This window comes from Mya arenaria, chromosome 10 (assembly GCF_026914265.1).
Source record: "Mya arenaria isolate MELC-2E11 chromosome 10, ASM2691426v1".
Taxonomy (NCBI): Eukaryota; Metazoa; Mollusca; class Bivalvia; order Myida; family Myidae; genus Mya; species Mya arenaria.
The window spans coordinates 71,624,171-71,637,323 of record NC_069131.1 but is presented as its reverse complement, the minus strand read 5'-3'; the positions used below and the strand labels follow the sequence as shown (position 1 = coordinate 71,637,323).

The following is a 13,153-nucleotide window of genomic DNA, read 5'->3' as shown; positions in this document are numbered from 1 at the left end:
AACTCCGGAGTGTCTGAAGCACATTTCTTGTTATTGAATTCATCTCAAGGGCAACAACTCCGGAGTGTCTGAAGCAGTACTTCTTGTTATTGAATTCAACTCAAGGGCCATAACTCCAGAGTGTCTGAAGCAGTATTTCTTGTTATTGAATTCATCTCAAGGGCAACAACTCCGGAGTGTCTGAAGCAATACTTCTTGTTATTGAATTCAACTCAAGGGCCATAACTCTGGAGTGTCTGAAGCAGTACTTCTTGTTATTGAATTCATCTCAAGGGCCATAACTCCGGAGTGTCTGAAGCAGTACTTCTTGATATTTAACTAAAATCTATGCTCATTAACAGTGTAACAAAGTTTAGTACACTATAGATTGGATAAGTACTGCTCAGATTAGAGAGAAGCAAAATTTTGTAGATGGCTCTCACTTGCCATGGCTGATTCTTAACATTTTCTGTATAAAATGACAATGTTTTGACATCATATGTTATTAGTCAAAAAATTCCAGGCATATTTATAAACAAATAATGAACAAAATCAGTCAACAAAAACATTAAGAAATTCAAGATAGATATTAATATTAACGCAACTCTAACAAAAAATATTTCCAGACAACAAATCATTAGCATAAGTAAATCGCAGTAATTGGGTTGAAGGAGAGAAATAAATTACATCACCATATGCAATTGACTTTCTGTGAGTTCTTGTTTTTAATTGTTAAATATTTTTACATAACAATATGCAGCTGGTTGTCTGTGAGTCCTTGCTTTAAATTGGGAGGTCCTGAACCCGCCGGGTCCATATAATCCTCAATGGAGGAATAATGTCCGGCAGCTCGGGCCTTTCGTGCTGCAATGAGCAGGTCCGTGTCTCTTATATACGTCACCGGCTGACCTTTGTGAACCTGCTTCACGTGTTTGCGGGTATTACCTCCCGTTGCACAAGTGAATGAACAGTACGGACACCGATACGGTTTGAATCCCTTCAGCTGATGTTGAACGCGAACATGTTCGTTCAATTTTTTACTAGCTTTAGTCTCATAGGCACATTGGTTACATGAGTATATCTTATCCGAATGCATCCACTCTTTGTGACTTCGAAGAGCACCAGCAGAGTTGAATCCACGTTTACACGGTGCGCAGAAAAACGTTCGTGCATCAGTGTGTGTGTTAAGGTGGGTATTGAAGCGGTACAGCAGTATGGCGGTGTAGGGACAGTGAGGACATTGTAACACCTCCCGCTTATCTCCCTCCGCCCTCTCCTTGTGGACGTTGAACATGTGCGCTAGAAAAAAACACATCATGTGACGGGTGCAGTATTCATGAAACAGTTTCTTTCTATCTACATGTATAGTCAACTTTTTTTAATTAATTGTCAATTAAAAGAAGAGCACAAGTTTGTTTAACATAAAACTTTGTATTCCAAAAATGTTCATGAGTACTATCCCAGGTTGATAATGGTTATATTTCATATAAACATTCCCAGAGTATTACAGGTTTTATGGAATTGTTAACCTGTGAAATCGGTGGTCATCAGCATAATTGTAAAAGATCTAAGCCTGGGCCTTGTTTCAATAAGATATCGAAGTCATAAACCTAACGTTGCTTAAGAGTGCTTGGTTTCAATTGTAAAGTTACAGGAAGGTAAATATAAAATATTTTCCTTGAAAACATGGAACAAAAGTTTAACAGTTACTTCACAAACTATCCCTGTGATTGAAATGATACATTTGCACTGAAACATCCGTGTATAATTTCGAAGCTTGGACGGTAACTATTATTTAACAGATATCGATACAGAGAGAAACAACTCGATCATCTAATGCCTATAAATGAAAAAAGAGTAGAGCACAAGATACACTTACTTTGATATGTGCATTTGACAGGCGTGGTATACCCACAGTGTTTGCAGACATAAAGCTGCTCCGCAGCATGCTTACAGTTGGTGTGGGCCTTCAGGTGGGCCTCCTCGTGGAAACTAACCCCACAAATCTGACACAGGAAGGGCCTCACGCCCATGTGGACTCCCTGCACATGCCTCTCATGCGTCCTGAATACATGTGATGTGTAAAATGAGCACCAACAAACACTCCAGGGATTCTGACAGCAGTTAATTGTATGTATCCTAAAAAGTGGCCCGGGGTCTGTTGGAGCATACCATAGGGATACCTGCCCTGGCAATCAAATGGTCCTTCTTAAATTGTTTTCGAAGTCATTAATATTAATTTGAAGGTACTGCCTACTGTTTATGATACAAATGTCCGAGCAATGGGTTGCTTTTTATTGAAACAAATTAGAAATTTTTGTTTAGAATCAGAAAAACCAACAAAAATACCCCAAGCATGTCTTTTAGGACATACACATTTAATAGGACATTTACAATACAAATTGAAATCTTGTACAAAACAATATTCTTACGTGGCTGTTTTGAGTTTGAGTCCACAGTACTGACATGTGAACTGCTTGTCTTTGCGATGCTTGCTCTGGTGATTTTTTAGCCCAGAAGAGTTATGGGCCTTGTAATCACAGCCCGGATGATCGCATGCATACACCTGCAGTAAGCAATGAATTGTGAAATAATTTCCATACAGCTGTACTTTCTATGCTGACATGTGTATCCTGCGCTTTCTTAAATAAACTTATTTTTATTTTTTTTATATATAAAGCAAAGGCACAATTTAAAGCTGCACTCTCACAGATGGACTGTTTTGACAACTTCTGAATTTTTGGTCTTAGAATGAGCCAAATTTTGCGTAAATGTCTAAAAACAGAGATATAAGACTGCTAATAAAAGATCAGATTACAGTTTTTAATATTGACACTTGAAAATTTATGTTTTAAGGCTAAAAGTGTTACTAAACCTTTAAGAAATATGAAAATTTCGGCAGTTTCCAAACAATTGACATCTGTTCTATTGTGTTATCCTATATGACTGATTTGAAAACACTGATGCCAAAATCAGCTGATTCTGAGACAAAAAAATGAAAAAGTTGTCAAATCGGTCAATGTGTGAGAGTGCAGCTTTAAACCAGAATGCTGTGAATAAAATGTGTCACCCGACTTTACCTACTGACATAAAAAACAATAGGGGTCATCTACTGTATCATCACCATTGTGCATATATAGTTTGGAGACTCAAGTCATTCAAAGTCTTTCATAATTGTCTGATATGTTTTGCATGTGAAACCGAATGTCATATACAGAAAAACCTGTTGTTAGTGGCCTCCTTTGGGAAAGGTTGAATTGGTTGTCTAAGACAGGTGGCCACTTAATCCAGGTGCGTAATTCCATTCTTAAGCTTTGTTTAAACAGAAGTCTATGATATATCTTTTCAAATGACAAATGACTGGCACTTCATCTAATGCTGTTATGGTCATCCTTGACATTTAAAGAAGTTTAAATACAGATGTAGATAAAATAACTTGTACCGTTTATAATGATAGCCGTATTTTGGAAAATTTATTAGATGAAGTGTCAGTGACATTTTCGGCCATTAATTATTGTCTATATTGCTCCACGGTAACAAAGATTATTGACCGCAGCCACGTTAGACAGATGACCGCTTAATGCAGGTATTTAATATGGTAAAAACAAATGTGAGAAATTTTGAGTTGCCAGTTAATACAAGTGGCCACTTAAAACAGGTGGCCTTACGACCAGGTTTGACTGTACTGCAGTCTGGTACCTTTATTTTGTCATATGTAGCACCATGAACCCAGTGTTCATGTGTACGTGCCACAGCGCGCCTCGGGAATGTTTTGGGACAATAACGACACTGGTGGGACTTTCTCCTCTCACATGAGTGGACATGCCTTTCAAGCTGCAACCGCACCTACAAGAAATGGGATTAAACATGTGAGCTTATTGTGTAACTCATTTGATAAAATAAGTCTGCCCATCAAATATTCAGGGATCATTTTAAAAGACAAAATGAGCTCTGCTCCCAGATGCCAGCGCCAAGTCTCTTGTTTTTCTCAGTTAGTCAAGTGGAATCACTCAACAATCACTCATACCTGGCTACTCATATCCTACATAATTTTATGGTCATCTATAACAAATGTATTAAGTTTCATGCAAGTTTCTTTTGTTTTTTCAGTTATGGCTAATAAAAAACAAAACATAATGCCGCTGCGGATATTGATAACACCACCATATGGCAATGCCTCAAATTTTGGAATGAGAGTTGTCTTGTGATTTACTCATAGGCTTCCTAACACCCAGGAGGCCTTGGGTTCAAAAACAACTAGGGGCATCTCAGAAAGGACTTCAGTACCAGCATTCATTTAGAAATAAACTTGAGAGTGATTAAAGTCAGCATACAGATGTCTTCAATAAATAAGTGAATAAAAAAATGAAACAGATTGGCTCAAAATTGTTCCTACCCTGAACACATGGTTACAAATGCTGCACACATATTTGAGAAAAGGGTGTGTCTCTATCACGTGGGCGGACATTTCCTCCAAACTGCCTGTGGAATATGTGCAGGCCTTAACGTCACACATCACCGGGGTCGACAGTAGATGTTGCCTAGCAACAGCTTTGCTGTGTGAGTAGCCATGACGAACCTGCGAATGGATTAAAAAATGTCAATCTTCAAAAAGTGGGAATTAAATAGCACTTTTAAAACTTTTAATAGCACCAAAATATGGTGTCACAACTAAATGCGTTAAGGCAAACAATGTATTCTTAGTCCTAATTTCCGAACCTTAGAGTGATAAGTTAAAAAGTTTATCGGCTGTTGTAATTTGTAGTTTGCTGATCATTATATCATTTAAATACAAATAGCTAGCGATCGCTACACTGCTAAAATGCTATGGGCTTTCTCCAAATCTGGATTTCATATAAATGTACATGTAGTAGGGAAATTTTGTATGCCAAGTATTAGTATTTGGGCTCATTCATTCAAGTCTTATTTCAATTTGGATACAGCAATATAATTCAAGCAAACTTACTACATGAATCATAATAATATGTGGAATTTCATACACATGTAAAAGGAACAACAAAAATTATGTTATGATTCCTGTTTCATGCTGACCAAAAACAGGGGGGGGGGGGGGGGGGGGGGGGGGGGCGTTGTATTGTTTACATGTATTCACATTCTGACATTAATGTTTCCAAGAAAAATAAAGACAAGTAAACTGTATAACCTGGGTACAGTTATAATAATTATAATGATTTATCAATATAATTTGACATAAGACATAATTTCGATTTTCATATCTAAAATGCAGTAACACCTCTTACCTCCAAATGCTTGACGAGTGTCAAATCTGAGCTGAGACTGAGACCACAGTCGACACACCTGAACAAACCGCGAGTCCTATCACCATTCTGACCAGAGGTCCTAACTCCAGGCTTTGACCACTGCACATATTGGCCATTCTTCGATTGTACAACCCCATGTATGTGTTTAAGGTGAGCTTGCATGGACATGTTTGTGGCAAACTTTCTACCACATTTTTTACATAAAACACTCTTGTCAGTTTTTCGTCGCTGATATGAACGTTTCACTCTCGACTGGAGGGTCGTAAACTGTTCGTTGACTTTGTTCAATGCTTTTCTGTTCTTTGCCAGCTTAACAGAATCTTTAAGAATCTGAATGATTTTATTGTGCACTCCAATAAAGGAAGTTAAACATTTTCTGTCTTTACAATGTTTGTTATTTATGTGAAATCTAGCAAACTCATATTTAGTAAAAGACCTGTTACAAATTGTGCACAGATAAATTTTCTTTTCTGATTTACGTATTTTTTTAATATTCCTCCAACCTCTGTCAAACAAAGATTGTGATTTTAATATATGGGCCTTTACTCTGCGAAAAAGTTTATTGTGATAAAATAACTGATGTCTATTTAGCGAGAAAAATGACACAAAATGTTTATCGCAAATAGAACATGAGCAATTATTTTTACTTGGAATGAATATTTTTCGTTCATTCAAACCCTCAGGGATACCATTTAACTGCTTAAGTTCAGGAACTTTTTCTTTGTGCCCACCAGGAACACATTTCAACCAATTTTGATCATTAGCTTTTTTCTGCTGCTTAGTTCTTATGGTTAGAAAGATTGTTCCAGGTTTGTTGGATGACCCATTCCGGTTCTGACTTTCATCGGCACCAATTTCAAATACTGTTTGGTGAATGTCTTCTAAATAATCATCACATTTCTTCTGCTTCTGTCTTCCACTTTTTGTTATAACTTTGTTTGAATGGTTCAATTTTCTTGCACTTTTTCCATTTTTGCTATCCACGCTGGGGTCATAATTTGGGTCATTGTTATCATCTTGACCCCCAAAGCCTGACCTTGACCTTTTCCCGCATGTGACGTTGACATTTCCACCTTGTTTCGATAAATTGCTTGTGATATAAGAGTTGTTGGAGCCTATCACTGAGGAGTCATTGCTAGGAAATATTTCATGGACAGGGTCTACATCATGAGCCTACAATTAGGAGAAGAAAATGTTTGATGGAATTACTCAAAAGTATGTCATTATTAACAGGAGTTGATATGCCACTTCTTGTCTGCTATATTAAAGTTGAAAAAGGGGCATAACTCTACCATTTTTATATGCTCTGATGAACATGTGCTATTTTCTCTAGCATATTATGTACCCAGTTTCATTTAAATATTCTAAACAGGTTTACAAATTATGACAAAGATTAAAGTTTTTGCACAATGACAATGCCAACACAAATGACAATACCTTATTTTTTTTTGATAAGTTATATAATTAAGGCCTGGCTATGAAACTTGTTCAAACCTTTAAATAGCTTTTAAGCACCAAAGGCAGAGATTTTTTCAAAGTTTCCCTTGGCAGACCTACTTCAGTTTGCACTCTGAGATCTGTAGAGTTTTCCAGGTGGAGAATCTGGAAGGTCAGCTTATCTAACTTTTTTAAACCTGTTTACTCCTGTTTACTCCCATTTGTAGGTGATTTATCTCCCTTGGCAGACCTACCTCAGTTTGCAGTCCTGCAGAGTTTTCCAAGTCGAGAATCTGGGACGTCAGGTTATCTAACTCATGGTAATCTAGGTTATCTCCCTTAGCGTCACCGCCAGTGTCAGGGGAATCGTTTTGTACATCTGCAAAATAAAATGCGATAAAACAACAAGATCACTGCAAGTGGATGCCAATGCTAGATTTTCAATCAATTACGTGGCATAACTTCACTATCAATAAAGCCAGAGTTATGGGCCTTTATACAGTCATTGAAATTAGACTTTTGGATGAACAAATCCGAATTCTTTTACTATTGCTTGGCATCAAATTTTGGAACAAGCCCTGCTATTTAAAATTTAGAATTTGAGCAAGCCAGTGCAGGGTTTGCGGGCTTGTGTTAATTTCGACCAATGCTTTATACACATGTGCATATTATTACTGGTAACATGGGCACTATTAAAGCTTTAAGTGCATAATCATGAAAGGATTTGGAATTATGTCCATGGTTCATATTTTTGCATTACACTGTCACTGCTGCAGACATCAATACTCCAGACCTTGATGAAAATAACGTTTTGAGTATTTCGTTTTTAACAATTTTTGAAAAAAATGAGTCAACACACGAAATATGTGCCTTTAAACCCAGAAACAGAAGACATCCACCTATTGTGCTAGCTCCTAAAGGAAAGTCTAGATTTCCAGCCAGTTTTTGTTTCATCAGCTCTAAAGCAGCATACACCTGGAGGTAAAAAGAACATTGATAAAACATTTGATGAAAACATTGATACAAGCAACCAAGCTTGGTTGTTGCAATTGTTTTCGGTCAACAATTGACTAAAATTTCACAAGAGATATTTAAACATTGAAGTACTTTTTATACTGTTTTAATTAAAGATGCACTCTTACTCCCAAATAAGATATACTGCAATTAAAACAATTGTTTTAATATACCAAAAAGGATGAATAAATTTCATTAAGGATACCGAGTTTAATTTTAAAGAAATGTGCTGAAAACATTGTATTTCTACCTTATGAGACAAAAGTAAATCACAGTAAATCTTTCAACACTCAGCAATCATGTAATCTTTATGCGTTTTCAGCTATTAAATACACAGTTACAATCTTGTAATCAGTAACTAATATTTTCCATAAATGTATTATTTAGTAAGTAGTTGAAGCTTTATCATTTAAAATTAATGATTGTTATACATGAATATTTTTTAATTTTGAATAAGAGTGTCACTTTAACTACAGCTAGTCACCTTTAGGCAGAGTTTCATTTGATTGAAATTTATAACAAACAACATAACACACCTGTAGACAGGAAGCCACAGAATAGACTGGTTCCCATTGGTCAGCAGACACGTACAACTGTCCCGTGTAACAGAACTCCAGGACTGAGCCAACTGCGTCACTGCATGCATCTGTACAATACAAACATTGTTATACATAACCCTTAGACTGTTCACCACAGGTAACACTCCTCTAGATGTCGCTGGTCAGCTGATGGCATACAAAGCAATCAATTTGTTGTACACATCTGTGATACGAAACATTGATATGTGTAAAGAGGATGCCACCAAAAAGATTTATTCCAACTTGAAAGTGGACATGCTGGCAACTATACTGTGTAACAGAACTCCAGGACTGAGCCAACTACTTCACTGCATGCATCTGTACAATACAAACATTGTTATACATGAGCCATAGATGGAATGTCACAGGTAACACTCGTCTGGTTATCACATGTCAGCGGATGGCAGACACATATTCAACTGTTTTGTGTAACAGAACTCAAATACAGAGCAATCAACTTGTTGCCTGCATCTGTTTAATATGAAACATTGCTATACAAGATATATGTTAATTATTAAATAGGATACCACAGAAAAGATAAATTATAACAGGAAAGTGGAGGAGCAATCTGGTCATGGTCAGCATCTGCAGGTATGTGTATTGTTGAGTGTCTATTATTATCATGTCTGAAAAAAAATTGGCAATTAAAGGACAAGGAGCATACTGTAGGCAACTATTCTGGCTGCAGGACATGTCTTTCTTCATCATTTTTGCATTCAATGTTTTGTTCAGATACCATGGAAACAAAATAGCTGAAAACTTCCAATCTTGAAAAATGGCCATGGGTATGTTTGAATATATTTGAGTATTAGGTAATGACATACTCAATACAAGGGCTAAGGGCTTAAGATTCCTTTTGACTTTGTTTACAAAGACATGATTTCAGTACTAAGCCTGAACTTTAGAACCCCTGACACTCACACATATAATATTATGTAGATAATCCTCACATGTCAACTCAATATCTTCTCATAAAGAAGATCTAATTTACGCCTAAAAGAAAATTACCACACAAAATGACTGAAATCATTTTTCTTATTTTCTTTTAATTATAATTCAGAATGACCTACCGACTTCCACACTGGTTTTGCCCATGTTCGGTACAGACTGAGAGTGTATATATTGTGATGTGGCAGAAAGCACAGCCCTGTGTGCATGAAAAACTTTCCCATCTCTTGTAGATGTCACCTTAGTAAGAAAAAAGCGTAGCAAATAACACAGTAATGTTTTTGGAAATATATGTACCGCCTGTGCCTTGCAAATTGGGAAAAACAGTCCAGATTGGGAAAAATACAAAATCAGAACAAATATATTATGGCAAATATACATGTTTTCACCTTCTTATGCATACATTATGCTGTGAAAGAGTTAGTCTTGTCAATATTTTGTTTATTTTTGAAGGAATTCATTGCTTTTTTATTCATCAATATAATCTGCATTTATCAAATATCTGCATTTATCAAATTGGAAAAAGATTAAAACTTTTTGGGAAAAATGGACATTTTTTGGAAGGCAGTAAAAAAAATACAGATACACAAGCTACCGTGGGTACATGTATGACATACAGGTACTATCAAAAATTCAAATCTAAGAAATATTTAGTACGAAAAAATACTAATACAGTTGATTAGTTTTGCCAATGAAATAAGAAATTATTTCACTGTGCATGTAAAAATTTGTGTAATAATTTACTATTTTCTATTTATTCTCACTACTAAACAATACAGTTCTATTACAAAATAGTGTAGGACAACATTCACATAATCAAATTAATCATTATGAACAAAACACAATTATTAAGTACACTTGTAAACATACAAATCTTTTTTATTCTTTAATACTGAAAGTTTACACATAAGTTTGATTTGGAAAGCAAAACCGTAATGACTTGACCAAATATCTGCAAATGATCATTTTTGATTTTCAGCCGATTTTTCAATCTGTCAATTGTACCTGGAAATCACAGAGAGCATGTTCCTGGTAGAGTCTGTACAGGAATGCCTGTAGGTCGGTCGGGTGGCCTGGCCTTTCTAGTACCTCCATCATATCTGAAATATCAACATATACACATAGTTTCAAGTTAGTAGCGGAAAGTTATTTTTTTACCATTATCTATATTGCAAATCCTTCACATTCATTTTTTTTTCACCATTTTGGGCCATGCATTCAGATTCAGATTAAAGCATAATTTGCCTAAAAAAGATCATAAAAACAAGACACATTACCATTATATGTAATTTCACATGTCGTGCATGGAAAGTCCAGCGAAAAAATTACGAGTTTCAGTTTTATTTTTATTCCTTACTGTTAAAACATAATGTAAGAGTATAAACATGATGGGCACCTGCAGTTCACACATTCAAAATGTCGGTGTCATTAGAAGCTTCCATTACTAGATTTGATGAGATAAGTAAAGTCTGTTTATAATGCATTTAATTCTTGTTTTGTGCGAAACATCGCAAAATATGAATATAACCTTTAATAATCTATTTCAAACATTAAATACTTCTCTTGGTACAATTTCAATATTTTTCAAAACGCACCCTGTTTGATCACTGACTGCAGGGCTTGACATTAACAGATGCCCATTGAATTTTGGCAACCAAATTGCCAGTCTTGGCAAGTAAAACCAAATTGTTGTTGTCCTATGGGTCAAGTGCACATTTTAAAATGGTTATATTTTAAAGGCTTTATTATTGGACATACAGACATGTATTACGTATTGGCATCTACCTTGTTTGTAAAAAAACACACTAACATATGTATGAAAGCGCGAGGTTCATAAAACATTCTATGTCAACGACATCACCGGATACTGCTTGACATAATTTTGCGACAACCTCATTCTACTTAACGATTGTTTACACTGGCAACCCATCTAGTCTAAAATTATATACATGTTATACAGGATTCTTCCAATCCCTAACGTCTAAACGGGTTTGTGCAAAAATCGGGGGAGTTTTGAAAAATATTGAAATTGTATTAAGTGAAGTATTTTATGGTTTAAATTATTCATAAAGGTTTATATTCATATTTTACCATGTAAGTGAAAAGTTATTTTGCACAAAACAAGCATTTAATGCATTAAAACACATTATTTACCTTTCCAATAAAATGAAAGTTGACGGACACAGACAACAATTATGCCAAGCGGAACAACTCGACCCAATTGTAATGGCCGAAATGTTCCGATTGTTTAAAAATTGTGCCTGAAGCCTTGCAGGTGCCCTTCATGTATATATCGCTATGTTTTGACAGCAAGAAATGAAAAAAAACACGTCCAACTCATAATTATTCGTAGGATATGACATTTTTATGTATGGAACTGATATAAAATAACATAATCTAGTAATATTTCTTGTTTTTATGATATATTTTAGATGTTAAATGCTTTAACCCAGAATCCTGATCGGAATAACCACCCACTTATGATACTAAACAATTTGTACGTGAAGGATTTGTCATATCAAAAAAACGTAAAAAAATCCGTAATGTACAATTATTTGGACTAGCAACCCATCTAGGTCAACAAGTTTGAATTTTTTGCACAAAATAGGAAATTGAAAGGGTAATGATGATTCAAAGAAAGAATTATTTTATGAAAGAGAACAAAATGCTGGTTCCATATGCTGGATATTTCTATATATATGCCTTACGCCCTTAGCTGAATATTTATATCATTTGAAACTAATGAAAGTGGTTTATGTGCAACAACAAAGTTCTTCTTCTTTGTAAGATTGACAAGTATGTCCTTTTGCGCTGACTCTAGAATACAAGAAATAGAAGATGAGAATTAATGAATCCAAAATGTACACAAAAACAAACGAAAATAACAAAGACAGATTTTTTTATTTTTTTTTGGTCAGTCAGTCTCTAGAACACACAAAAAAAATAAGTGGAGCATTAATTGTGAGCTCTACCCCCAATAAGTGTGCGCTAGCATTTATCAAAGTAATGTAATTACACTTCAGATAGGAAAATAACAGAAAAAAAGCAAAAATATACATTACGTTTCAGGTTTCTTAGATCAGTATGTTTGTGAGTAGCTTCCCTTTGTAATATTTCAATAAAAACGGCGCAATTGAAAACGGTCGAAAACTGGACATTCGGAACTCCTCGGCCATTTTTTCAAAAACAACCTCGGATGTTATGGACGGTTTACATACTTAAAAAGTGGTACGTTTAAGTCCGCTGCAAATAGATCGCGTAGTAATCTTATTTAGTAGTTAAAATTTATGACTTAACTCTTGGGAATCGTAATTATGTTTGCAATAATACACTTCACTGGCAATCAATTTAAACTGAGAGCAATGAATACAACTCTTAAACACAACATTTAATTAATGCTTTTATTCAAAAAAATTCGGACTACTTCAACAGATGTACCGGCATACATCCGAGGTTGTTTTTGAAAAAATGGCCGAGGAGCTCCGAATGAAAACTGGAACGGCGACCCCATTCGGAACTCCTCGGCCATTTTTTTCAAAAAATGTTTTCGATAAAATGGCCGAGGAGTTCCGAATGCGGCGACCCATGGTGCACAGGGTACGAGAGAATGACACTAAATTCTCATTAAACAAGAAAAGTATGCCTTAAATGTATTTATCTCTTATAAGAACACCATCCAGAATCCAATCGGTCCCCCACATCTCTTATCTCTTATCATTCAGCATACAATTGGCCTCCCAAACCATAACTAGAAAAACTGCTGGGGCCTAAATCTGGAATGCATTTATAGCTAAGTGGTAACACGAATGGTATTACGTTAACTAGTTAGTATGTTACTTATTAAGTGAAATTCGAAAACCATAACAAGATAAATTGTTGGCACCATGGAATCTGGAATGCATTTATAGTTTAATA

The 13,153-nt window shown here is 35.5% G+C and overlaps 1 protein-coding gene across 1 annotated transcript; it reads right to left on the bottom strand.

Moving 5' to 3' along the window:
• Positions 1-466: 466 nt before the first annotated feature.
• LOC128204176 (zinc finger protein 26-like) lies at positions 467-12,327 on the bottom strand. The gene is made up of 12 exons (XM_052905551.1): positions 12,301-12,327; positions 10,244-10,338; positions 9,361-9,478; positions 8,249-8,358; positions 7,598-7,673; positions 6,953-7,077; positions 5,241-6,434; positions 4,376-4,558; positions 3,679-3,825; positions 2,412-2,545; positions 1,859-2,043; positions 467-1,278 (listed from the first exon to the last, which is right to left on the bottom strand). The coding sequence occupies exons 2-12, from the start codon at positions 10,334-10,336 to the stop codon at positions 722-724; spliced, it is 2,922 nt and encodes a 973-aa protein (XP_052761511.1). The 5' UTR covers positions 10,337-10,338; positions 12,301-12,327; the 3' UTR covers positions 467-721.
• Between the last annotated feature and the right edge of the window lie 826 nt (positions 12,328-13,153).